This window comes from Psilocybe cubensis, chromosome 7 (genome assembly GCF_017499595.1).
Source record: "Psilocybe cubensis strain MGC-MH-2018 chromosome 7, whole genome shotgun sequence".
Classification (NCBI taxonomy): domain Eukaryota; kingdom Fungi; phylum Basidiomycota; class Agaricomycetes; order Agaricales; family Agrocybaceae; genus Psilocybe; species Psilocybe cubensis.
Genome location: NC_063005.1, coordinates 3,109,031 through 3,135,862, shown reverse-complemented (window position 1 = coordinate 3,135,862; position 26,832 = coordinate 3,109,031). Strand labels below are relative to the sequence as shown.

The following is a 26,832-nucleotide window of genomic DNA, read 5'->3' as shown; positions in this document are numbered from 1 at the left end:
TCCTTCGTATAAGCTGTACCACAACAGGCCGTCTTTTCGCCGATTCCTCGAGAAGAAGAGGTCTGAGCAGTTTGTATTTGCAGATGCGCCGTTGGGAATTGGGATCTTTGGCTCTGAGAAGAACCAATACGACTCGATTCGTGCATTTTCTTTCGCTTCAAGCATGCTTCAGTGTTTTATTTCGAAATCACGCTAGTGGATACATCTTTACCATCTTACTGGCTCTTGATGGATGTTTGATTCCAACTGGTAACTTTGGATAATTTGGATCATTACTTCCAAGGATTTGTTGCCATAGATGGCACATATATTGTGCAAATCAATATTTTTGAAGTTCAATTTTGTCTCTGTAAGTCACCCTTCAAAGGTATGAAAGTTTCATACTATATTTAAGTTACCTGTACAACAATGCAAATAGAAATATCAAAGACATCGTCCCAAATCTAATAATTTTAAATTTCAATACATGTATCTTCCTTAGCTATGAGCAGGAGAGGTCAGGTGAAAAGGTCAAATTCCTAGAATTGTCTCTATAGAGGCTTGATTGTGCGCATCAATTACTTTAAAATGATTGGCTGCCTTGAAAAGGATTTGATAGAAACTGGTGGTAAATTTACGGACAGACTTGGAAGGCGGCGCTGGACAATGGCGTTGGCTAAGTGAATAAATGAAATAACCCTCTCTTCATTTTGAGTATCATCTCTCTTCAAAACTTGCATACACATAGGTGTACATGCAAACAAAGTTCAACTTGTAGGCATAACATGCTAGTTACACAAATATTCCACTTACACTTGCTACAATTTGACAAACTTACATGAATTATGACATAGAACATGTTCTGGAAAAAGTATAGACTTACATTAATCATGTTTAACTTACAATCACACCGAAACAAGCTCGAACTTGAATGAAAGTGTGCCCAAACATCACTAGTAACTTGCATGAGTTTCTTTTTGCACAATATATGTGCCCATACAGATGTTACCCTGCTGAGCAGATTCCAGTTCTGGGCTAAGGCTGCTTTTGCGATTCTCTCTTCATGACAAGTAAAAAAATATCGATATCAATATTTAGTATGGTAGGATAGGAGGATAGGATACAAGTACACGTTTTATAGAGATTAAATAGTGGTATTTAACAAACAAAAAACAAAAAGTAAGTAAGGAAGGAGGAGGTTGAGACGGGAACAAAGTTGTAGATGGCTATGGAAAGGGAAAGAGAGACAGGAGACGGTGGCGCAAATTGAGACAAAGAGGAGACGAAATTTCAGGCAGAAATATTAAGAGAGAGATCCAAGGTTCAGAAGGTTCAGAAGGTTTTGGAATATTTGACAGTGGTAAAAAGAACAAAGTAAGTAGAAAAAAAATGAGATCTCAAGAAGCAGAAAACGCAAAGAAAGAAGCGGAGAAACGAATTTGAAAGAGATAGAAATGGGAGATGGAGTGAGAAACGGAAGGGTATAAAATTGAATTTTCCGAAGGACCTTGAATTCGACTGGGCAAGTGGTTGGTTGCTCGTGTGTGCGTGTGTTGGTTGTGTTACGTCGCGCGTTTCGTTTTTGTGTTATTGTCCATGTGTGGTGTGTATTGTGTGTGTGGGATGAAAAGTGGAAGAGTGAGAATATGAGCGAGAGTGAGAGTGAGAGTGGCAAAAAATATGAAAAAAGGTAGAGGAAAAATGGAAAGGAGTGAGGCAGGGCGGTGCGCAATGTGATATGTGTTCTGCACGACCAAGGTCAGTAAAGTAACACCAACCAAGAACAAAAACAAAGAAGAAAGAAAACATAAGAAAGATCAGGAAAAAAAGGAGTGGATGAGCACATTCAAAGTGCATAAAACCAGTCAAATCGTCGTCAACCAGAAACAAATTCCTTCCACTTCTACACCAAATCCAGACAACCAAATCAACAATCGACGTCCATTTCTTCCTCCTCCTGCCTCATCGCCGCAACATCCTTCGTCCTCAGCTTCACCTTACCCTCCTCCTCACCACCCAAAGACAGCCGCCGCCCCTTCAAATCGCCCTTGAACCCAACCAAAACATCCACATTCTGCGGCTTCACCCCACCACCCTCTTCATCATCCTCGGGCAACCCAACGACACCGCTCTTCGGTGTCCCATACCGCGAGCCGATTCGCATTGCACTGATCCCGCTCTGCAGCGCTCCATTACCATTACCAGCACCGGCACCGGCACGGACAGGCGACATAGGCAGGGCAGGATGCACAGACGCGCCCGCGCCAGGTGTGGATGGTATACTCGACCCCCAAGCCGTTGATGACGCGGCGCTAAAGTATGGTGAGCGGTCGCCTGCGCCTCGCACTGCATCTCTGTCCTTGACACGCTCGCTCCCGCCGTCGCCGTCGCCATCGACCTCCATGTCTATATCGAACGACGAATGCACAGAATCCGATTGTGTGCTCCCATTGCGACTATGCGTATACCCGTATCCGTATCCGTATCCACGACCGTGCCCGTACTGCGAGTTCACGTTCAACTGCGAGTTCGAGTTCGAATTCGACGTCAACTGCGAATTCGAATGCGAGCGATACCGCATGCGATCTGAAAACTCAAACTCGAAATCCTCCTTCCCCCTCTCCCGCTGTGGCCCGGCCTCGCGGGACGAAGCGACGGTAGCAGAGTCCGACGGGACGATGAGGCTTCCTTCCATATCTCCATCCCCCTCGCCATCCCCATTCGCATTGGCGTTGGCACCTGGATTTTCAAGGGCGATAGCAGAGGCAGAATCCGAGTCGGCGCGCTGGATGCCTACGGTGCGCAAACGGCCTACCCAGCTGTTGGCGATAAGATCAGTACAGGGGAAATATAGACACGAGATGAGATGAGAGATAGAAATAGAAGAAAGATTGAAAATAGAAAGAGAGATAGAAATAGGAGCAGGAGAGAAATGGAAAGCGAAATAGAGATAGGAGCAGGAGGTAAATAGATGGGACAGAAATAGAGAGGGAAATGGCAGCAAAAACCAAGAACCAAGAACCAGAAACAAAACAAAAACAAAAAATAAAGAAACAAAAAACTCACGCGTCAGCTCTATCCAAACTATCCTTGACCACACTCGTCACATTGCGCATCATATCCAGACTCTCCGTTGCCAGCGTCAAGATTCGCTGAGACGCCACGAGCGCAGCGGTCGCCGATACCGTCTGTCCCCCTCCACCTTGTCCACCTGTACCACTACTCCCACTACCATTGGCCGCGGCAGAAGAACCGGGAGCAGCGGCAGAGCCGAGCGACGCGCGTGTAATGCGCGGCGACGAGCTAGGCGACACAGCTACTGACGACGCACCAGAGCGCAACCCCGACATCGAATCGACCCCGCGTTCACGCTGCGCAGCGCGCCGCTGCCCACCTGCACGACGCACCACACCCGTACCGGACCCCGCAGCAGCCGCTACAACATCTCTCTCTCTCTCCCTCTCTTCACCCATCATATCTCCACCAGCAGAACCGACGCCGGCACGACTCGCCCACCTCTGCGGCAACTTCAAGATAAACCCCCTCACCCGCCCCCTAGCAGGCTCCGGCAACGCCCCGCCCGCATATTTCGATACGACGTCGACGACCTGCCGGATCGTGTGTACGATGTCGCGCCGCATGTCGGTGAGCTTGCGCATGTGTTCCTCGGAGATAGGTGGGCGCGGGCGCGGGAGGGTAGACGAAGGAGAGGAGGGGGAAGAAGAGGCTGCTGCTGCTGCTGCTTGTAATGACGCGGTGAAATCGCGAAGAATTAGAATTTGCGCATCGATGTGCGCCGTGGCGTACTACAACATGTCATTGATGAGTATCCATCATCCCAAAAGTAAAGAGAGGAAGGCGCATATAATCGAAAACACATCCTGCAAAAACAAGAAAAGAAAAGAAAAAAGGCGCATATAATCGAGAACACGTCCCGCAATAATTTAAAAAAGCGAAGAGAGAGAGGCGCATATAATCGAAAACGCATCCCGCAAAAAAAAAGCAAAGCAAAGAAAAAAAGGCGCATATAATTGAAATCTCACCTGAAGCCATTGCAAACAATACTTCAACCTCCTCATACTCTCCTCGCTCAGCGCCGCGCTCAGACCTCCCGCTTCGAGAAGCATCGCTTGCCACCTGCTACGCTGCGCGACTTGGCGCTCGCTCCCACCAGCAACAGCACCAGCACCACCCGCATTGGTATCCGTCATCGGCGTCGTACCATGCGCGTTCCCGCTTTGCCCAAGAGCGTAAGAAGAAGACGACCGCGCGCGCTCCGAGCCTCCTTCCCGTTCCCGTTCCCTCGTGGGCGTCGAGCTGCGGGAGTACGATCCCATACGAGACGCCGAGCGCGGGCTCCCGTACTCATAATCATACCCGTACCCGTATCCATACGCCGCGGACGACGATGGGGAGGACGGCAGGGAGGAGTCGGGTGGTGGCGGTGGTGGTGGGGCGACAAATGGGCTTGTAGCTGTTGCGTGTCCGTATCAAATACATGGGTGTATGTTTGGTCAATGAGGAGTAAAACGCACCTTCGAGCCACTTCGGGACACTCCGCCCGCCTCCAGCACCATACCGCTCCCTCCTCTCTCTATTCCTCCCGCTCTCCCTATCCCGCTCGCGTTCGTGCTGGCTTTCATCGTCCATATCTTTATCTCCATCTTCCTCTCCATCTCCATGTCGAGGTCGGAGCTTGGGCCTCGGTCGTCCGCGATCTCGATCAGCCGGCGATGGTCCTTGTGCCTGTGCATTGAGGTTTGTGTCAGGGTTGGGGTGTACATCCCCCCCGGTACTCGTTCCAGCATCGCTCGTCGAATTCGGGTCCCCATTCGGGTCCCCGGACGTCGACGGGCGCGTATACTTATCCAACTAAGCACAAAAAAGAAAAAAGGTCAGCTAAAAATTCTTCCAAAAAATTGATAACTGACCCGATCAAGCTGCCTACAAGCAAACCCATCTACAGCCTCCACCGCCGCGGCCGCAACGGGCAGGCGCTCCATCACAGGCCTCGACATCTCCATGACTGGCCTCCCAAGCGTTTTCACACCAGATTCGACCATCGCCGCGCCATACTTGACGACGCGAGACGAGGCTTTGGTGTGTTCATATGCCCGCAGGGCGGAGGTAACGAGTGGGAGGTGAGTCATGCGGGATACGAAGGCGGGGGCGTTGGGGGATGTGGTTGAGGTGGCGGGGGCGTTGGGAGATGTCGTGGATGGTTCAGCGGCGGCAGAGGCGGACGCGGATGCTGAAGAACCCGACGTCGACCCTGAGGCAGACGTCGAAGGCCTCGAAACACCTGAGCTGGTAGGTGACAGCGGCGGGAGCTTGATAGGCGGAAGCTTGTTGCCCGCGTCGTAGTCGTAATCGTCATAGTCGTAGTTGAACCGTTGGTTGGACGACGACGACGTCCGCGAATGTTGTGGATCTGAACGACTCCCACTCCCATTCGCATGCATATTCCGCATATCGCCCAAAGCTTTCACAGCGATCCGCACACTTTCCTCCTGATCTTCCAGCGCGAGGTCTTGCGCTGCTGTCACCGCTGTCGGTACGGGTGGTTTAACATCCATATCGTCCTCCATAGTCATACTCCTCTCTTCTCTTCTCAGCTTTTCTCTGGTTTGATCTGGCTATTGAACTCTTCCCTCGGTGCGTATCGGTGTGTCTTGAGCCCTGTGTCCGCCCAATCAGATTTGGCGGTTAATCTTGCGCCTTCGACTCGGCCCTCAGTGCTGTTTGCTGGCGTCGGTGTTCCTTCGTCGCTGACGATGTGCGCGGATAGCTGCGATTATCGAAAATCGAATCGGATTGTGTTGTTAAATTGAAGTGAATTGACGCAGCGGCCGGTGAATGTGAATGTGATTATTATGATCGTGGGTTGTGGGTGCGGTGTGAATGTGATTATGGATATGGATATCGTGCTTCTTCTGTTTCTTCTACCTGTTTCCCGTGTCTATCCAATCCAGACCCCGTCCTAATAGTCGTCCAATATCAAGCCCTTTCCCTTTCCTTCCTTGCCCTTGTCCTCGTCTGTGCAAAGAGCCTGTGAAAACCAGCGAGTGTGCGGCGGAGAATGTAGCGAAATAAGAAGAAGAAAAGAAAAGAGGGGCAGAATGTAATGCGGGCAGGAAAGAAGAGACAAAAAATGGATGATGGGTGTAATTATAATGTGATATAACACGAATATGAAATTGATATGAATGTTCGTCAACCCACAATCAAAAAAGAAGAAAGCAAAAAACACACTCTTACGGTATTACAACCTCTTTTCAAATCTCCACTCTGGCCCTTCAAACTCGAAAAATGTACGCCCGACCTCGTACGTAGCGTCTGCGTGACAGATATCCCGGAAGAGTCGAATAACGAAGCAGAAGAACCCGGCGTGTCAAATCTCAAGCTGCCCGTAGGAATGAATATCCACGCACGACCGATTCCGAGTTAGAGAAGGCTTCGCAGTTCAATGTAATGGCAAAAGAAACACAACGAATCTGACTGAAACTAAAGCTGAGCAAAAGCAAGAAGCAAAAAGCACATGCCTCCTCCATCATTAACCATTAATCAAAACAAACCCCAACGCTTTCGCAAAGCCACACAATCATCAACGCACGGACACTCAAAAATGCGATTCGCATGTGTTTTTCGCTGACCGTCGTGTGTGATTATTTAACAGTCGATCGATCGCGTATGTAAGCGCAGGGGCCGCACGGGCCTCATTTGGGCGAGTCTGCGCTGCAATGTATCCTTGGTTTTAATTTGTTAATTAACACCTCATCATCACCATCACTGACAATGTATTATTGAATTAATAACACCAAGACGCACAAAAAGTCAGACGCCAAAAAAAGTGGGCCACTCCCGAGTTGTCAATGGACAGAATCCCAAATTCCTTCTGGCCCGTTCCCAGCATTGTCAGAGAGGCACTGTGAGGTACGCACTATAGAGATTGAATGCATCTCGCCTAGTAATTTTGAACGGGCAGGTAGTAAATTTTGGGTGATAAAGAGGTAACAGATATTAGGAGTCTGGCATAGGTAACCGACGACAGTGTACAAGGTGACTCTAAAGAGGGAAATGATTTCCACCCAAAGCAGCAATATTGGCTTGCCCCAAAATGGCGGTTGTCACAGAAGACATGAAGAGGTAAGAAAACTTGTTGGATTGGCTCGGCTGTTTTTTGAAACTATGAACGTCACTTGTCTAGTGAAGTTTTAATTCCTGTCTTCTCTCTACTGTGTTATTCTAACTGACATTGTATGACACTTTGTGTTTGTATTCCGGAGCACAGGTACCATTTATGCAGATTCTCTCAATGTCCCCGCAATACAAAGTGATATGTTCTAAAAATACAAGTGGTACTACATTCAATTTCGTCAAGTCGTAATGGATCTAATTGTGACCCTAGTTCCTTTATCTCTACAGGTTTCTTGACCGTCGCCTATTTCAGGCGCCTCGAATATCCTGCAAGCCTCGCATATTAGGTTTACCAGAATAATAATTCCGCATACAACCAGAGCAAACGCAAAGACTGTCAACCCTTCTTGCACTAAAGGAACCTTTGTGGAATATTCAGAATTTGCAGCAACAGTTCGAGGAGTTTGAATATGTGTGTACCCTGATTTATGACATGTTTCTATGATGTCTGAAAAGAATATAAATTGTCAGTGTTGAGTTGAGTTGTGGAATCGAGCCACTCACTGTCCATGAGTGACTGGGCTATGGACCGTTGTAGCTGGTATGAGCTACTTTGGACGGCGCACTCCATACATATTGCGATGGACAGAAAATTCGGTTCTTCGCATATGCAGTCAATCGAGGTGCATGTCTATTTTGCCTCTGAATTCACTGGGATGACCATCGGCCAGTAGAACTCTAAAGACTTACCGTAGTCATATTTCTCACCGGCTGACATTCTATCGTACAGTGAGGCACGACGTCGACCATAGTGTAAAGCCCTCTCCCGTAGTCTGTGTTTAACGTCAATTGTGTGCTCGGCGCCGACCTTTGGGGGATTATAGCGGCGGCCCATACTGAAGTGGAAATAAAATTAATACTTTGGTCTAACATATAGTTCGTGCTCCATCGAATGCTCAAACTCACTCTGAGGGATCATACCCATAGCCAGAATGCTCCACATCGGGGACGCTGCGAGGCAAGTATAGCAGTATGTACGGTGGGGTGGAAAAAAGATCCCTCACTCCACTGCCGCATTTACAGTGCATTTTCTATCCTCTGGGTAGGAGCTAAAATTAACAGGCTTCAGACTGAGCTCGTGGCTTTTGGTCATGGATGAATGGACGCCAAGCAAATGTCGAGGAATAAAATTCTCCATGTACCGGTTCTGGTGTCTTTGAGACCATCCGAAGATGCAAATAGGCACCTTACAATGATTCACCCTGCTCAAAATGATCTGTTTCGAATACTCGCAGTCCACACGACACCCAATAATCCAATAATCGGTATTATATATCTGTATGCCTCTCGGCCGGCGGCTAAGGCAGCAAATCTACCATAAACTTTTTCAACGATGACAAGCCGCTATTGGTTTTCGGTGTAACATCCATGACCATCCTTTTCCACTCCGGTGAAGATCTCTCTCGGCAAGGTCAGCTGAAGACGAGCACCTGTGCTGCAAATGCGGGGGAACAGGGCGTTGGGGGTATTTATAGTTTGGTTTGACAGCCCAACGAGACCTCGTTCGGTGGGTTCTTCGAAGTCGGGTGTATTTGGAGGTTCTGTGACGCAAGCACGCCCCCATTTCAAAAAGCGCCGGAGAATTCCAGGAAGAGACACGTTGACTGAATAGGACATTTAAAGGAGGGGCCACCGAGAATTCTCCTCATTTGCTTTGTGAGTGTAGTTCCGAATGGTCGAGATTTACTGATCAGCAAGGATGCTATAGGATGCTTTTTAATACGTTTGGTGGTCCATGGGAAGAAATCTGGACATAAGGTTGGTGATATGGCGATATGGTGATATGGTAGTAGTATACCTTCACAGTAAATGGCTAACGAGAACGGGTTGTGGTAGTCGCATTTCAGAATATAATCATAGTGGGTGAAGCCTTCTACAATCATGCATATCCCTACAATGACTTTCACAATCATCATACTACAACTCTACACCATCCAACAACCTCGCAAACGGATCTGGATATGCAGGCTTGGGCTCATACTCCGCCGCATCCTTCGCTAACTGCACAATAACTGGGTCAAAATACACCCTCGCAAATTCAGCCGCGAGGTCAATGCCCGACGTGATTCCCGCCGCGCTCCACAGCTTTCCGTCGACGACCCAGCGCCGATCGCCTACCCACTTGACGCTCTTGTTAAGTATGCCTGCTTGGGAGAAAGCTTTCAGCGCGACCTTTGCCGTGCACGCTTGGTGCCCGTCAAGAACGCCCGTTTGCGCGACCATTAGCGAAGCAGTGCAGACCATAAGCAGACCGCGAAGTCCTGGATCAGCAACGCGCTGCTGGATAAACTCGGTGAATTCCTTTGACGCCTGAGCCGTGGGGTCAGGCCCCGGAACAACGATAAAGTCTAACGGTGGGCACGTAGCGAACGTGCATGTCGGGACCTGCAGCGGGCCAGAGGTTGGTTGCACGGGCGTGAGGTCGGAGGAGATGTAGTGCCAGTTGATTATGGGCGCCTTGTCGGTGATGTCGCCGGGGAGATGGAGGTGCGATATCATGGCTCGGGAGTGGTTGTTGATGTAGTCGACGGGCCCGGAGGCGTCGAGCCATTGGAATTCGGGTTGGATTAGGATGAGACCCATGTTGAAGACTTTCGGAGACATTGGGTACGTTTGGTGTGGGTATGAATGAACGCTTAGAAGGCTGGTTTGTTCAAGCTGGTGGGCGATGGAGATTTGGCTACTAAATTATTGCTCTTTAAATGTGTTTTTTTCGTCTTGTGCTTTTGCGTATGCTACTACAAAGTAAACTCCCTTTTCTAGAAATTCAACTCTCGCGGTATTGCTGCGGTGCTCGGTATCACCTTTACTTATTCATCCTTCTGTCAACCCATACATCCAGAGTCCAACCACTCGATAATTCGCGTACACACAATATTACGAACGTTGCCGCATTTGTAAGGATCTGCGTAATGATCCTCAATATATCATATAACATTATGCACATGTCATAAGTGATTATACATCTAAGTGGAAGCCGAGGTGCAAGGCGCAGTAACATAATATAAGAAAATATGCTTAAGCACTGCTGCGGGCCTTGTTTTTCTCGTTGCTTCGCGCTCAATGCTGTTTCATGCGTACGCTCTGGATATCTCGGAGACCAGCGTCCCACATCGAGTCGTCAGATATTAGACATTTGAGAGGACATCACATCTTTCTTCTTTTATAGCTCTTTCTGAATTAAGCTGTGCGAAGAGCTTGCAGGCTCGAGCACTACAGTAACTCATAAATTTGAAGTTGATGTCGGGGATGATCGGAGTTTGTATTTCCAAGGTGGGTGCCGATCGGAGGTCCCGAACTTGTTTTCCTTCTTTCTGATGGTATTCATGCTTATCCATGTTTTCAGAAGTGAGTTAGTTCAAGGGCACCTGGATCGTCAATGACAATGAGAGTAATAACAAAAACGAATGATATTATCCTATTTCACTCATACACATTCGTACTGAGGAAGGATACTGCATAACGAGATCAGAGCCTGTCTCGTCTGTCTGCAGGTCTATGGCACCCTAACCTTACTCAAATGATACCACAAACAGAAATAAGATTAAGAAAAGAAGCCAACTATAAAGAAAAAAAACAACATGACATTTAAAAAGTAAAAGAATGACAAGAGAAAATAAAAGGAAAACTTATAGACGAAAATCCGATCAATTATACTTCATATGCATTTCGAAACCCACCATGAACCGCCATCGCTCAATTAAACGAGACTAGCAGCAGCACTCCCACCAGCCGGATCACTCAAGCTCACGCCACCAAACTGTCCACCGGGGCCAGGCGTTGTCGTCTTCTTAGGAAGAACCCACGACGGCGTCGACGCGTTCTGCGTCGGGCTGTGGTACGACCCCGCCGTCCCTGGGCGCGGCACGCCGCCTGGGCCGCTGCCGATAGGAGAAGTTGGGCTGGCTTGTTTGCCCGCCACATCGTTAACGTATTGGGTTGCGTATTGAGGTTGTTCCTGAGGCTGAGACTGAGAAACAGGCTGATCTTGGAGTTGGTATCGGGGCATCGACGAGTGTGCCATTGGCTGGATTGGCTGCTGTTGCTGTTGTTGCTGAGCGATGGGTGACACCGCACGAGCAGCTCCAGAACCGTATGCGAATTGATTGTCCGCTGCCGGTTGTGCCTGCACCTGTGCCTGTGGGTTACCTTGCTGCTGCTGCTGAGCTGGGGCTTGGTAACTTTGTTGGCGCTGTAACGTCTGCTGCTGCTGATCCGTACCCTGAGCTGTGGCTTCCACAGAGCCTTGCCTCTGAGGTCCCTGTGCCTGTGCCTGTGCCTGCCCCTGAGCTCCCTGAGCCTGCGTCTCAGTAACGCCCGGAATCGACAAGAAATACACCGCGCCCGCTAGATCCCTACCGCCCTGCGCATAATACTGCGCCCACGCCTGCACGTTCGGATCCGCGTACGTATAGGATGGGTTGTACACGTAGGGAGGCGGGCCCGTTATAGGTTGAGAGGGGTCTTGCTGGGGTTGTGGTTGAAGTTGCGATTGAGTCTGGGTTTGTGGCTGGGCTTGTGGTTGCGGCGATACGGCGGCAGCCTGGGGTTGCACTTGAGCTTGGACTGGTTCTGCTTGGGCAGCAGCCTGAATTGGCTGCTGGACGGGTTGGGCCTGTTGGATGGGGATCTGTTGCGTTTGAACCGGCTGTGGCTGTTGCTGTTGAACGGGCTGAGGTTGGATAGGCTGCTGCTGCTGAGGTGGAATGTGATTGAATGATTGCTGGTGTTCAAGTTGAGGCTGGATCGGCTGCTGCTGCTGCTGAACAGGTTGGACTGGCTGTTGCTGCTGAGTAGGATATGGCGTTGGGCCCTGCTGACTATACGGTACATTAGTCTGATGTCCCGCATACCCTCCCTGGGGAGCAACCCCATACGCCGCTGGAACCTGCTGTGGTTGTTGCTGGGGTACTTGCTGTTGTGGCGGAGGTTGCTGGTACTGCTGCTGCTGCTGAACGGGAGGAGGCTGCTGCTGCCCAGGCGTGGTCACCACAGGCTGCTGCTGCACAGGAATTGCATATCCTGGAGTTGCCTGGGCAGGGTACGCACCATACACAGGCTGTTGCTGTGGTGGCTCTTGTGGGTATCCCGCAGGCGCGTTCCAGCCGTATGGTGCAGGTGTCGGTCCGGGTGAGGGACCGTACTCTGCCCGACGACCGTTTGGGTCGCGTGAGTCGGGGCGGACTTGGGGTACGAAAGACGCGCGGTGGTATGGTTGTTCGTAGACTGAGAATAAAATTGGAATGAGAAAACAAGATCCATGATGATGAAGAGGAGGTCAGTATGTTTGAAGGGAAGAACTCACCTGCTGTATGCCTCGCAAGACTCTCTTCCATCATTCTATCAAAGATATTGCGAGCACGGACAAATGTCTCGTTCATCGACACCAAATCAGCTGGAAGTTTCCAAAGGATTTTATCAGTAAAGCTAATACCACAATCGTTCCAATACACACCTCGCTTCTGACTGTATTTATCAATAAGTTTCACAATCTTTGGCCTTAACGCCATGCTCGCTCTGTACAGCTCCTAAATAATTAAAAAACCGGTTAGTCGTGAACGAAGAGGAGCTTGAAGGAGATTACCTGGATCTCTTCGTTATCAGCTAGGTTATCCTTCGCCGGATCGAGAGCCCGCAACATGTTCAGCAATTTTTCAACATTAACAGCCTGTGCAAACACAGCTGCTTCCTGTTCTGCCTCTTTGGCCAGTTCGGCAGCTGTCGGTTCGGGCATCGCTTCCTGTAAAAAGAAATGAGTAGACGAACGAAACAAGACCGAAACGAAGCAAGAAATGATTCAAACACAACACGTACCACATAATTAACAGGGAATATACCCGTCCTGCCCTTCAGCTGGCCTCTCCACCAGTCTTTGTATCCGCGATCAACGACCTTGATGATGTCTCCTTGCTCGAACGCAAGCTCGCCAGGTTCTGTTGCTTCAAATGTATGCAGAGCACGAACACGGGTCACGATGTTTCCACTCGCAGCCATAGATGAAACAGACGCAGCCGGAGTGTTCGTCGACGCATAAGTAGACGAAGAACCAGCAGCAGCAGATGAAGTCGATGCTAATGTAGGCGGAAGTGACTCGGTCACCGCAGCTGGCACAGCATGCGCAGCAGCAGCAGCCTGCGCCTGTTGGAGCTGCTGCTGCGCCTGTTTCTGTTGCGCCTGTTGGTATTGCAGTTGTTGCTGGCGTTGTTGTGCAGCCATCGTCGCCGGCGAGGGCGTGCGTGCAGGAACGTACCCACCCGCCTGATACTTGGGCTGCGCGAAGGGATGCGCAGAGCCGCTGCCGGTACCAGATACAGGAGAGGCAATTGACCCGCTACGTCCAACGCCGCCGCCGCTTGAGCCCGAGGTGCCCGCGCCTGCACCGGTGGACGATGACGAGCCTGCGGCGAGGCTGTAGTCGGACCACTGTGAGCGACCGCCACGGTCTTGCATCGACATTTCGAGTACGCGCTGTAGTTCTTCTTCTTCTTTACGTCGGATTTCGTCGTCGACGGTTGGAGGTGCTGGTTCGTTTGGCTGTTCGAATTTGTAATCTGCGAAGAGATACCATAGATCAGAATGGCACGAAGCTGACGAGAAAACAAATCCAGACTGACTTTTAGCTTTCAAATTGTTATAACAATCCTCCATGATCCCCAATGATTCATCTTTCTCGAACTCGGCAGCCCACATAGCTATCAGACCAAGTGCCCTCCTCCGTACTTTTTCATGAGTATTCTAGAGAAGGATGTCATTAAGTTGACATTATTCGCCCAACCTTTGTTGCACGTACCCGATCTGTAATGAGCCGCTCGAGGCCTTGAGTGAATGCCCTCGAAGCCAACTCGCGATGTATTTCGATGCCAAGGTTCTTGCTCAGCGATTCGGTCAGGGACAAAGCATACAGCTGGACATTAGGATTACGGTGCGCTAGACGCTTCAGCACAGCGGCAATACAGCTGTGTGCACTGAAATATGACGTTTAAATCAGCGTTAGCCCCTGCGGATTGTTATGACTAGGGGTTCGCGCACCCTGCTTGTCCCTCGTCTTGCACCTTATCGCACAGATTTAATATGAGCTCCCAGTTCTCGCTTGTCAGATTTTCGTCGGTTGTCTTGCCTGATGTGCGTAAGATGTGAGAAATGCAGCTTTAACAATACTATGGGTAACTGATGACTTACTAACGATATCATCGTACTCAGTAGACGAGCCGCCACCGAACATGGCTGATTATATGATTAGCTGTAGTGGATGATATATAGAGGAACGATGGGGGATATGAGAGAGGGGGATGACTGCGGATGAGAGAAGGTGGTGGATGGCTATGCGACAAGGAGACCTTGACTTGACCTTGGTGGCTGTGACTAAGCGGCGTTATCCTCTCATTGCCCGCTTAGCTTCCCTTTCTTTCTTACTTGACTAGTTTACTCTCACCATGGCTAAAGGTCTGCACGCAGTGCATCTCATATATCCAGAATACTTATACAGTCCCTATTCTCAGTTCCCAGGAATTTCCGTCTCCTAGAAGAGCTTGAGAAGGGCGAGAAGGGAATTGGCGATGGCTCTTGCTCCTATGGTCTTGAAGATGGCGACGATATCCTGATGAGCAATTGGAACGGAACCATCATCGGTCCTGGCCATGTAAGCAGCAGCTCTTCGCTCATTCTCAGGGCCCTTTTATGACGATATCAAACCATCAGACTGTCCACGAGAACCGCATCTATAGTCTCAAGATCACCTGTGGTCCAGCTTACCCTGATGCTCGTCCTGAAGTCGAGTTCATCTCGCGCGTCAACCTTCCCTTTGTCAATCAAATGAACGGCAAAGTAGACCCCGCTAAACTCCCCGTCCTTGCTAACTGGTCAAGGGCTCTCAGCATCGAGCACGTTCTCGTGGAGATCCGCAAGTTCGTAGTATCACCTTGGTTTTGTTGCGATTATATTCATATCATGTTATATTTCTTCAGGGAAATGGCGTCATTCAATAACAGGAAGCTGCCCCAACCTCCAGAAGGATCGACATTCTTCTGAGTCTAGATGGTATTCGGCTATCCATTGAACGACGCTGATGAGGAATAATGCTACCCACTCAATCCATGCCAATTTCTCAATTCTAACAAATCAAATGTGTTTTACTAGTTCTTGCAATGCATAAACAAATTCTATCTTGATTCATACTTTTCGGCCCTTTGATGGGAATATTTGGAACTATGAAAGGCTACTGACGACTTATTTATGTTTACAGCTGCAGCCAGTATCAAGATCGACATCGAGGATAACTCCTTCCGACCACCAGTATGTACGGCCCTTTATCGTCCATGACGTGCTTAGCTTTTCTTTCTAGGTTCCTCCCTTCGATCCCCTTCGAATCCCGGTACCGTCGTGTTTGTGTGACTCACACACATCTTTCAGAGCTCTCGGTTAATTGGGCGCTCCGAAAGTCCCACCCTGCACCATATACACTTTGGAAGGGCTGTAAGGCTTTCTCCCATGGGTACGACAGTTTCTGGTGATGTTTTGACGCTCCTTGTAAAACAGGTATTTATCTTCCACGTTATCTACCAAATCAACACAGTACATGCTTTCATCCGCCACTAGTCCAGACGCGCCCAAAAATCCGTAAAATCAAGCACATATTAAGCATAATTCCATAAACCAGCAACCATATCGCACTCAAACCCTCGCAAACAAGCTGGCTACATGAAGGAAATTAAACAGCGATTTCGACTTCTTGTCTTTATTCTTCTTCTCCTCCCTCTCTGCGTGGTTGTGGCTGGCCATTACCGGACGGCTGTCTCTGACGTCATCCAGCCCTCGCTTCTTCTGTAGACTCGCTCGTGCTCGTGCTCTGTTGTTTGCACTTACATTCATAGGCATACTTGTATTTGATGCTGTTGCGTTTGTACTCGTCCTGACACCCGCACCGACGCTGTGGTTATAATACTCGGGCTGCAGTCGTGGGTCCAACACGCCAACAGCGCCAAGGCCTCCTCCTGAACCTAACCCGACGTCCACATCCACATGTACGCCTGAATCGACACCGACAATACCCGTAACACCAACACCGATATTGCGACTCCCAAAGTCCTTCCTCAGTGTGCGCGCAGAAGTCTTCTTCCGTACCGCACGCACGCTCCGCGCCTGCATCCGCGTGCCCGAACCACCACCCACATTTTTACTGGATTTCGAGTTAATGTATGGGCGGGGAAGATGTGCAGGTGGTGCCGCGTGGCTGGGAGGAATGTTGGACCTAATCGAACCGTGGCCACTGCCATGCTGAGAATGACGACTGTTCCGCGAGGCTACAGCACCACCATCCTCATTCCGGGCTCTGCTGCCAGCTCGAGCCCGTGCCCTCGATTGCGACCGCCTACCCTCGGGTGAAGGCGCTCCGGACTTTGAAGCAGGACCCAAACCTGAATTCGAACTCCTGTGTGGCTTCAGGTTCTCCTTCTCCGACTTCTCCTTCTCATTCCATACGTCAATCATTTCGTTTGCTCCCAATACCACCTCAATGTCCTTCTGGCCCTCCGTAGCATCCATCAAGTGGACTATGCCCTCTTTCTCCTCCACGACAACCACAACAACTTCACTCGTATCGTCTTTGTTCGCAAGCGATTTGTGCGATCCATGTCGCCGGTGCCGGCGCTGCGAACGCGGATGGGAATGGGGACTACGTTTACGCTCGTGCTGATGATCCACCAACACGTCGACCGCCACACCATAATCGTAATCCTCGCAAATTTCCTCTTCTTTTTCACCCCAACTCGAGGGTCCTGTGACAGCTACAGCCCCCTTTCCAGAACCATTGTCAAAGTGGACATCCGAGCTCGAAGCAACGGCCGTCGACGAGGATGTTGACGCCGTGCTAGATTGAATCATCGGTGGATTCAACTTATGAGAAAGCGAGGGTGAGGACGGAGGTATCAGGACAGGCGAGAGCGACAGTGACTCCTCTGCAAGGTTGACGCCCACACCATCATCTTCCGGCCCGAATACGATATACGCCAGCGTTGGGTTTAGGCTCGGGCTGTACCGCATGTCGTCAGCGAAATCCAGGTCGATGCTCTGCTGCGTTGGACTAGCGTTCCGCGATTGAGGAAGGATTGTCGACTCCCTATCTTGCCACCTTCTTCTCGCCGTCTCTTTCACTTCGCTCGCTGATCCTGTAATGTCCTTACCCTCAACTAAACCAGGTGAGGACCCAGCAGGTACTGGCACAGATACCGATATTTCCGGCACGGGCCCACACCCCACTTCTGGTGAAGAGCACGAAGACGGCGAAGCAGAGACCACAGACGCAGCCGATGACGAAGACGAAGACGAAGAGGAGGAAGAAAAATGCCACCTCGAATCCTCTGACATATCGAGGAACGACTTCATATCCTCCTGTACCTCTGTAATATCCCTGCGCGCCCATCCTGACGTCGTCGTCGACGTGGATCTCGACGTTGCCGTCGACCGAGATGTGGCTGTGAAGTTTGAACGAGCGATCGACAGCGAGTCAGATTTCGCCCTCGACCATGCCGACGGCGCCACCGAATGTGCGCGAGATCCGACTGTGCGAACAGACCGTGCTGACATCGACATCGACATTGGTGCGGACCACGCGGAGGGTGCTATCGATGGCGTGCGCGATGCAGAGGGTCCGAGGCGGGTTGCAGACCATGCTGACGGTGATATTGACGGTGTAGGAGGCTGTTTTTCCCGCTGTCGATTGCTGCTACTTCCACCAGCTCTCCCGGAGCGGTGGCGCGAGCGTGAGCGAGAGCGGGTCTTGGGTCTGGTACTCCGTGTACGTGTTGAGCGGTTCTGCGATCTCACTGTCCCAGTCGACTTGCCGTCAGATAGGAGGCTCAAGTTACTACTTGACGGATGGCGCCCTCCATCCCGTGGCTGGTTTGCAGTATAGTCAGCTGAAAGATATGCTGGATCTTTGATACCCGGACCGGTTTGACTATCGCCTACATTTCCATCGCCGTCGTCATCGTCATCGATAACGAGCCACGCAAGCTCTTCTGTGTCGACATCCGTAGGGAGCTGAAGCCGATGAGGGAAACTCTTCTGGCTGTAGAATGACACAGACGTCGCCACGGAAGGCGAGCGCAGCTTTGACCTTCGCTTCTCCATGTTCAGCTGTTTGAGTTGCTGATGGTCTCCATGTGGATGAAGGTATTGAGGACCTGTCTGAGGTTGTGGTTGAGGTCGAAGATTTGATGTCGGGCCGCGCAACGCGTCCACGTCGTTCTCCTGCATTGAAGCAGATGCACATATCGTACGGAACGTCGATTCGTTGGAGTACAGCGATTCAGCAGGACGTGCAGGACGCACAGGAACCACCAGCGGACTCGTTGTTTGTGCATGAACCAGGACGTCCGGTGGAGGAAGAAGAGGAGGATTCGGGACCAAAGTAGCCGTCGAAGATGCAGAAGCATGTCGAACACCATCTACCTCCTTCTCTACCTTCTCCTTCTCCTTTACTTGTACCAGGGCATCGTTTGTTTTTGCTCGCGGCCTGGTGGGCCGGTTTAGCCACAGCGAGTCGGTGTTGAGGTTTGGCAAAAGGAGCACACTTGTCGTCGACATATGCATATTCGTGCGCAGGGTTGGCGTATGTAACCGTGTAGGCCCAGCGGCTACAGGTTTCTGCGTTATCGGAGAACGGCCCTGGCTTTGGCTTCGAACCTTTTCTGATTTTTTCTGAGCCTGCACCTGAGCCTGGGCCTTTGAATTTGCGTTTGACTTGGTTTGCTTCATGTTCTCTGTCTCTTCGATGTACGTGGATGGCCGTGGTCGCCGCGTACGCTGCTCCTTCGCGTCCTGGAGTTTGATCCTAGTAGTGACAGTGGGTTTGGTGGTCGTTGAGGAGGACGAGGTGTAGGAGGAGATGCGCCCAATAATACTATGGGCGTCGCCAATAGTACGCCTCCTCTTCAATCGAGCAGCACCTGAACAAAAGCCAAATCAAACGTCAGCATAAAACATCACATCGCAAAACACATATATGGGAGGCATTTCGTGCGTAAAAAAAGCACAATAGGGAAGAAATGGATGACATACGCCGAGATTCAGATTCCTCCAGGGCAGTTATGTCATCGGCGTCGTATCTTTGGGCCCTCACTGTAGGCGCTGTACCAATGGCAGATCCCGGTTGCAGGCTTGGCCTTCGCGCAAAATAATACGAATATGGAGTTTTGGCCCCAGTCAGTCTGTACACTTCGTACATAGGGAGGAGCTCGTCTTTCACATCGCTATCGCAGTGGTCGGCATGAGGAAACACCACCTTCTTCGTTACAGTAGCCATGGGTGGCAGAGGAGGCTTGGAACGAGGCACTGGTGGTATCGTCGGAATCCGCTTTCGAGTCGACGGCGATGACGGCGAGAGTGACTGTCTCGTCCGCATTGTGTTCGCCTGCCAGTCAGTCGCCCGTCAGTCGGTCGTACGTAGATGTAGTTTCTATTTGACGAAGCAGGTGAGGTAGTGTCAGGGGAGAAACGGGCATAAGCAGGTCAAGATACTGCTACCCGCCCTGACTCGAGATAGTATAGTTAGCTTCACTCTGATTGCTAGAAAGCTTGATCCATGATCCTTGAAATCCCCGACTCTTAACTGACCCAGCCGCATTTAAAGCACGACAAAGCCCGTTCTCGCAGCACTCTGAACCGCAACTACAATTATAGATTTTGTGCATTTCAAGTTATATTTCGAAAGGGTGCGACCTCTTAATGGAGGATGACCCAGTCTGAGATGGATTCTGTACCCGGTTTCCATGAAACTCGTCTATGTAGGTCGGGCACATAACCTGCCCTCACCTAATCAGTAGGAGCAGGAGCAGGAGTACTAGGAATCACTGACTAGCAAGCGCGTCTAGACCCAGGCATTAGGGGACGGGGTAAACGATACACTGAGAAAGTTCGGCCGCGGGCACCTCCTAAAGTCTCATCAGCTGAGGAGTGTGCGCGTTTAGGATGTCCAGGGGCCTCTTCCTTGACTACGACGCAGCACTCGAGGTAGTCTTCTCTTCTTCATGCTCTGGTAAAAATTTCATTTATCAACGAGATGGTGCATTTATCAAAACAGCGGTGTTTCTCTTAAAACATTGTTGACACATGTCAGTGAAGGGCGTCCGGGAAAATGCGAGGACGACTATCACAATCAATTTGGGAATACGGCCTTCACTAATGAGATGACCTGCTATGTCATCTCAGTCTGTTATAAGTGCAATCGTATATCTCTGGAATGAAACTGTTGCCACTTTCGATTGAGATTAAAGCACGGGTAATAATTAAGAAGGTCAAGGATCGCTATTATAGATCAGTGGTGGAAAGAAGACCTTTCCAGATAAAATCCCTAGCGTTTCCACCTGATTCCGTGTACTTGCTAAGGAAAATCTCATCGTAGAATGAGTTATCTAGAACACAGGTCAGCTCATTGACTACTGATCCGGATACCAATGTGCTAACCTTTTCCAATAGCCATGCGTTTCTTCCAGATCTCGAAAACGGCTAGTGCTTCCTGCATACTCAGCTTCGCCGGGACTTCAAGTTTTCTGAGGCCTTCAGTGTACGCCAGCATATCCTTGCTGCGCTTGAGGTATGGAGACACAGGGTATGCATCTAGCTCTTGTAACTGCAGAGCATCGCGGAGTTCAAGAGGCAGAGGGTAGTTGGATTGAGATAGAGAAAGGGCTCCAAAAACTGCACCACGAGCCTAAAAACGGATCAAACAGCGTCAATACTACCCATGACACCAAAACAATTGAAAAGGGGCGCACAAAGTTTCTCCTCCCGGAAGCGTATTCCATGATCATTCTTGGTATTGACAGGTGGTATGACCTAATGGCGTCGAAATGTGGATCTCGGTAAGCGGTCTTACCGTACAAAGCCTGGAAATCGTCAACCGCCAGAAGTACGGGATATCTGTTGAAGCACATATCAGCTTTTGCGATGGTTTTTAACGAACACGAAACTGACTGTGTTTGGACCTCCAAAGATTTCATGACAGCTTCCAGGATAGCGGGAGACTGTCCTATTGATCTCTCCTTCTCCGCGATGGCGATTTCAATAACGGCGGACAGTGGCGTACCGGCGCGCACGGTTTGCCTTTCTAGCACAAGGTCTTCCGACAGCTGGATTTTAGATAACGCGCCTCCGTTAACTGTTAGCATGCGCTGCAAGATCTGGAAGGAATACGAGGGTTGTTGATAGGTTTGTGTGCGGATGTTATACACGTAGGGGGTGGTTGAGTTAACGAGGTTGACGGCTTAGTTGTAACACATCAATACACAGGTATGGGGAACTGGTATAATAATGGCACACCTCGAGGGATATAAATGACCACCCATCCGTCTTGAATAGTACACTCTACAATTTGGAGCAAAAGCACACTCTTCCCTGACCCTGCGCGACCAGCTTAAGCGGAATATTATGAGTCTGCGTCCCCTCGGATAGAAGACGAGACTCACTCAGCACTACACGAGAGTCAAGACTTGGCGTGCCCTTCGAATGGGATACAAACCTCAGAGCTTCTTGGGTGATCTCTCGTACAACATTATATGGTTTGGTGAGAACGGTATACTATGTAAACAGAATTTAGGCTTCAATCATTCTGTAGAATCAGAAAATTTATTTAGATCATACCTCATATTTCAGATTTCTGGGAGCACCATAAACGTTCAATGGGTCAGGACGATTCATTTCGAATTTTCTGATCTGGTAGAGTGACGAGGGAGTACGCGCCACATTACTCTTCAGTGGCAATGATTCAAGGGACCCGACCGTATTTCCATTGAAGAGCTCGTGAACCATCTGTGAGGCTGGAAGTCTTTGCAACTGTTTGAAGGTCTAACGGAGTGCAAATCGCTTAGCGTGGAGAAGTTATGATGTTTTGAAAAACATACAGGTATTTTCCTCCTCAGTTTTTCATTTGGGTCCTTCTTTTGAAAGTATCCGGGTTCTGAAAAACGGTCAATATGCTGGTATTTATGAAAAAGGGCGTCATACGCGAGGGTGTCCCAGGAACTGGACGCGTGGAGGAATGTCTCCGCGGCACAACAGCTCCAGAGCGTCCTAGGACCACTGCTGCCGCTGCCGTGGTTGCCGTTGACCTGGAAGGTCCTGCTCTAGCTGCAGGAGCCAGAAGCGACATTTTGGAACTGAAAACACGAAAATGTTGGGCATTGAATGACGTTGGCTGAAGATGTTTCTTGGAAAGTACCTTGTTATGAGTTGGTATATGGTAGGATATTGGGAGTTCCTACGCCGAAGATGAAGAAACGCGGTCGGCGTGGACGTTGGGGGAGGCCACTGCCAGCGACGATGAGCGAGGAACTGTCGACGGTCGGAAGAGAAAATAAGTCACGGGACCATGGAAGTTCAGACGCCGCCAAACCCGATTGTTGCCGAGCTTGTGCCGCTTCAAGGTACACTTCCTCCCATTGCGTACCAATATCATTTTTGAACATTTCTCACTTTTCCTTATACTTGAGTTGCCCCAAATCTATCGTACGGCTTCGAGAGGCTTAAATTGTGTCATTTTCCTATCGCCACTAAGCGACTAATTTCATCCTATCGTTACAATTGCTCGCATGCGACCTCTTGATCATGCGTTTATGGCGCCTGGACTTGCAATCCGAGGTATGGTCTCAAGACTTACTAGCAGTGCATGAAATTTTAGGTTTTGTTTTTTCGCTGGAGTGAAATTCATTGTTATAAACTGTGGAGCATTTAACGACCACCCTCTGGAGCCTTCCCTGAATCAAGTGACCGAATCGATTTCCCTAAATCCTGTTCCAACGCACGCGTAGCAATCATCAGCTAAATCACGACAATGATCGATGGATTAAGTGTGAACTTTGGCTGGTGTGTTGCTGCGTGATTTGCTTCTGAGGACATTCTTACTGACGGGCCGTTCGCTCTGGATATCTCGGGGACAGAATTTTTGGCTTGCTAGATCCATTCGATCAGGGCAGGAAATTAACTGGTGATTCCTAGTCCACAGTTATGTTTTTGAACCTGAAAGGTGTAGAAGCGTTAGTCTACCCACTAATTATAAAGCGAGGTCAAAAAGATGTTAAGTGTCCTGAGCGCTCTTTGAACACGCCCAATTCAAGTGGGAACAACTCCCCGAGTGAACAGCCACGCAGACCAAGTACTAGACCTTTCTGTAAACAAATCAGTTTAATTGAACTTCAATTCATCAGAGGGTTAGACCGATAGTCATCAATAATGTGTGTCTTTTGTTTGAATAGATATATTGTACAAAAAGATATTGATTGACTAGCACTGTAATGGAATCGTGGATCGGTTGGATGCGCTCGACTTCACCACACCAGGGGGCTAAGAGATCTATGACAGTAGAACGTCGGCTTCATCCAGCTTCGACCTTCGATCTTGGGATTCCTGGGAAATTCAGTTAAAGTTGACAAACTCCTAATACAAATACGAAAGCTCGCACACCTCTGTGCCCATCGTGACAAGCGTCAGCACAACCACGAACGCCATGACCGTCAACAACGACGGCAAAAACGCATACACGAATAGCGAAGAAGTTATCAGTGCAGCTGCAGGTGACACCGCAGTCTGTTCTGCGCTGTTGCGCCGCTGACGATTTCGAGTGGGCGGCGACGAGCTGGTGAGGGCGTACATAGACTCTGCACTTCGTTTGGTGCGCTTTGTGATGGCACGCGATGTCCGTGGGGGAAACTCGACACTGGAAGCGGAACTCTGCCGCGGATGAGAACGCGTCTGCTGCACCCAGTTGGATACGCGGCGCTGGGATGCAAGGTACTCGTAGTACCTCGGGGGGTATGTGTCGCTATCTGCCATTTGTTCAGATAAAGAGGTACGAAGTCGCGATGGATGTAGTCGTTGTCAAAGGTATAGGTAGGGTATATGAAGTTGCATTATGGGATATATGCAGTCTCTTTCATATAGCAATAAACCACAGACCACGAAAAGGTACACGTCTGAAAGATTCGATTCAGTGTCAGTTTCAGGCCAGGGTGGGATCATAGAATATATGAATTTCGCATTGACAGGGTGCGTTTGCCTTGCGCATTGAGCGCAGTAGAGAGTCATTCACTATGCGTGATTCACAGCATGGGTCAGCTGTGAGGGAGTCTGGAAACATATGAGGAAGGAGGAAGACTTCACTAGCATGATTCTTTATACAGGTAAGAGGGACATCTTGAAAGTGCATTGACACCTCGTTGTTTCAATGACCTGTAGCAGTGCCGCAGAAGCTTATCTTGAAGACAGGTGCAGACAATGGCAAGTGTTAGCTCATGTACCAGGGACGCTTGGTTTCAGGTTGGCAACGCATTGCGCAAACGCGGTACGGTTACTTATAGCGTCCTTCGTCACGATTAATTTTATAGTCATCATGACTATGTACTTGACGTTTATTACATAATTTTGCTTTCATTTCTACTAACGAAAGATACCTCGGTAGCAGCTTCCAGAAATAGTAATTACAAGTGACACTTCCGTGAAAAACATAAGAAGACATACCTTGAAAGGTAGCTTTTTAACTGATCTAATAGATAATGTTCTAGCGTGTTTTCAGTAAGAATTTGAAGGAAAGGTTGAAAATTGTCTATTTCCGAAGCATGAAATGTATCTTTTTATATACTTACATAGACTTTAATATTCATATTCATATTTCAAACGGCGACTAGAAAACTTACTACCAATACCATATTCCGGCGTCGGCTGAAGATTTTTATCACGTAAGATGTATGTAATCTGCCCGTCACAGTAATTCAGGGGTCCGCTTTCACCCACCGCATCATCTAACTGACTAACTCTGTTAAAAGAAGCGCCCGCCAACAGCTAAGGCAAAACCGACTACCGAAGAACAACATAGGGTCATCGAAATCATCCCAAAAATACACCAAAAAACCTACCAACTATTCCTCCTGTTGTTTTTCCGACCGTAATTAAGGAGAAAATCTTAGCCATGGCGCCAAGACTTTACTAAAAGATGTTCAATAATTCGGGACAAAAACAATGGGCAACGGCCAGAGGCGCTGAACACAGCTGGACCCTCGCCAAGCGCATCCAAGCGTTGGATACGCCCTGGTACACCGGGGTTCACATCATCCTCCACCTTGACTCGTTTCTTAGTTCTGCACAGCCGTTGTCATAGGTCCTCTTTATTCTTCCTGTATTTCAACCATTCGCCTCTCCACCGAAGAACAGGACCTTTCCTTTCAGATATACAACTCCCATTCCTCATGCGTTTCCTCAGTAATGCCCTTCTGTTCTTAACGACCAGTACCCTTTTCCTCGCAAGCACTCTCGCCATTGAGAGGTACGCTGCTTTCTTAATGACCTTTCGCGCAGCCTGCTGAAATCATCCTAGGCAGGAATGTGGCTCATACGCATCCGCTGACAAGATAGAAGCCTCAGAGCTGGCAATCAAAGCTCATGCTGCAGAGTTTCGTCAAGGGCGCCGCGCGGAGATGAAGGACTACGTTTTCGATGTGTATTTTAATGTGATTGCGAAGAACATGTCGTTAGCCGGGGGATGGGTGCCGTGAGTAATCATTATCTGGACTGCTACGAGCATTTAGTAATGCATGTGTTTTTGCGGGTTGTCGTCACTTTACAGACAAAAGCAGATCGACGACCAGATGGCGTTGCTGAACAAGGCGTATGTGGGGACAGGCATTTCGTGGAAACTCGTCAACGTCACCCGCGTCCTGAGTCGTTACTGGCATGAAACTGTGACTCTTGGAGAGTGCGTCGTCATTCCTCTTTTTGGTTTCATGAAGCTTATTATGTACTCTTTTTATGTGTATAAAGGCCACAAGCTATCCAAATGGCGCGTTCCTTTAGAAAAGGAAAATCCACCGCATTTAACGTTTATACTGTCGGGTAAGGGCCTACTTTCATACGCCTCATTTCACCTCATTTACACTCCCATCTATACAGTTTCTACACAGAGGCTTTGAACGGATACTCCGCGTTCCCTATCGACTATCGCACAGACCCATATGAAGACGGTTGTGTGCTGCTCTTCGAGACACTTCCAGGAGGCGTCAGCAGGGAACGCCAGGGCGGCACGCTCATCCACGAAGCTGGTCACTGGCTCGGGTTGTACCACACGTTCCAGGTACGTTTAATCTCTTTCCTTTCTTTCATCGTTCTCACCTGTGTACAGGGTGGTTGCGTAGGTCTAGGAGATCGCGTTGCAGACACCCCGCCCAGTTTGAAAGCATCATCTGGTTGCCCCGACTTTGTCGACTCGTGTCCTGGAGACGGGCCTGATCCAATCCGTAAGTCCCTCGTTTCTATAATGTATATATTCCCTTACACGATGCAGACAACTACATGGATTACACAAATGATACATGCCGCACCGAGTTCACCCCCGGCCAGATCCAACGCATCCAGGACTCGATGGCGACGTATCGCAGTGACCCAACGATCTGAGCATCATCAATCGTTTTCTCTCATTTTGACGACACCAGCAGAAATTGTACAGATACCCTGATCTGGATTAGGAATTGAAATTGAACCTGACGCGTAAGGCCGAGGAATTGATCATGGACTTTTATTCTCGCTCTCCATCTTGCTTGTGCTTAATATCCCCTATTATATCTGTTATCATACCGGAGGCCGAGTTTCCACTATGCATCGCACGTGGCACGCGGG

The 26,832-nt window shown here is 49.4% G+C and overlaps 8 protein-coding genes across 8 annotated transcripts; 2 read left to right on the top strand and 6 right to left on the bottom strand.

Moving 5' to 3' along the window:
* Window positions 1-1,906: 1,906 nt before the first annotated feature.
* JR316_0008491 (uncharacterized protein) lies at window positions 1,907-5,567 on the bottom strand (the record flags this gene model as incomplete). The annotated part of the gene is made up of 5 exons (XM_047894205.1): window positions 1,907-2,798; window positions 3,046-3,785; window positions 4,023-4,453; window positions 4,515-4,851; window positions 4,911-5,567. The coding sequence occupies 5 exons, from the start codon at window positions 5,565-5,567 to the stop codon at window positions 1,907-1,909; spliced, it is 3,057 nt and encodes a 1,018-aa protein (XP_047747520.1).
* A 3,526-nt stretch (window positions 5,568-9,093) lies between these two features.
* JR316_0008490 (Isonitrile hydratase) lies at window positions 9,094-9,780 on the bottom strand (the record flags this gene model as incomplete). Its single annotated transcript, XM_047894204.1, has 1 exon — window positions 9,094-9,780. The coding sequence occupies one exon, from the start codon at window positions 9,778-9,780 to the stop codon at window positions 9,094-9,096; it is 687 nt and encodes a 228-aa protein (XP_047747519.1).
* Window positions 9,781-10,876: 1,096 nt separating this feature from the next.
* Window positions 10,877-14,398, bottom strand: JR316_0008489 (Class E vacuolar protein-sorting machinery protein HSE1; the record flags this gene model as incomplete). The annotated part of the gene is made up of 9 exons (XM_047894203.1): window positions 10,877-12,402; window positions 12,482-12,571; window positions 12,632-12,704; window positions 12,761-12,916; window positions 12,991-13,727; window positions 13,791-13,911; window positions 13,967-14,141; window positions 14,206-14,293; window positions 14,356-14,398. The coding sequence occupies 9 exons, from the start codon at window positions 14,396-14,398 to the stop codon at window positions 10,877-10,879; spliced, it is 3,009 nt and encodes a 1,002-aa protein (XP_047747518.1).
* Window positions 14,399-14,609: 211 nt separating this feature from the next.
* On the top strand, window positions 14,610-15,204 carry JR316_0008488 (Ubiquitin-conjugating enzyme spm2; the record flags this gene model as incomplete). The annotated part of the gene is made up of 4 exons (XM_047894202.1): window positions 14,610-14,619; window positions 14,676-14,815; window positions 14,875-15,080; window positions 15,141-15,204. The coding sequence occupies 4 exons, from the start codon at window positions 14,610-14,612 to the stop codon at window positions 15,202-15,204; spliced, it is 420 nt and encodes a 139-aa protein (XP_047747517.1).
* Window positions 15,205-15,846: 642 nt separating this feature from the next.
* Window positions 15,847-19,576, bottom strand: JR316_0008487 (uncharacterized protein; the record flags this gene model as incomplete). The annotated part of the gene is made up of 2 exons (XM_047894201.1): window positions 15,847-19,121; window positions 19,234-19,576. 2 exons carry the CDS (start codon window positions 19,574-19,576, stop codon window positions 15,847-15,849), a joined length of 3,618 nt encoding a protein of 1,205 aa, XP_047747516.1.
* A 905-nt stretch (window positions 19,577-20,481) lies between these two features.
* JR316_0008486 (37S ribosomal protein S23, mitochondrial) lies at window positions 20,482-22,321 on the bottom strand (the record flags this gene model as incomplete). The annotated part of the gene is made up of 8 exons (XM_047894200.1): window positions 20,482-20,585; window positions 20,638-20,884; window positions 20,949-21,436; window positions 21,493-21,585; window positions 21,639-21,750; window positions 21,814-22,017; window positions 22,074-22,129; window positions 22,177-22,321. 8 exons carry the CDS (start codon window positions 22,319-22,321, stop codon window positions 20,482-20,484), a joined length of 1,449 nt encoding a protein of 482 aa, XP_047747515.1.
* A 1,199-nt stretch (window positions 22,322-23,520) lies between these two features.
* On the bottom strand, window positions 23,521-24,000 carry JR316_0008485 (uncharacterized protein; the record flags this gene model as incomplete). Its single annotated transcript, XM_047894199.1, has 2 exons — window positions 23,521-23,574; window positions 23,632-24,000. The coding sequence occupies 2 exons, from the start codon at window positions 23,998-24,000 to the stop codon at window positions 23,521-23,523; spliced, it is 423 nt and encodes a 140-aa protein (XP_047747514.1).
* Window positions 24,001-25,409: 1,409 nt separating this feature from the next.
* On the top strand, window positions 25,410-26,610 carry JR316_0008484 (Extracellular metalloprotease; the record flags this gene model as incomplete). Its single annotated transcript, XM_047894198.1, has 7 exons — window positions 25,410-25,486; window positions 25,538-25,711; window positions 25,787-25,915; window positions 25,981-26,052; window positions 26,110-26,290; window positions 26,339-26,453; window positions 26,501-26,610. 7 exons carry the CDS (start codon window positions 25,410-25,412, stop codon window positions 26,608-26,610), a joined length of 858 nt encoding a protein of 285 aa, XP_047747513.1.
* Window positions 26,611-26,832: the final 222 nt, after the last annotated feature.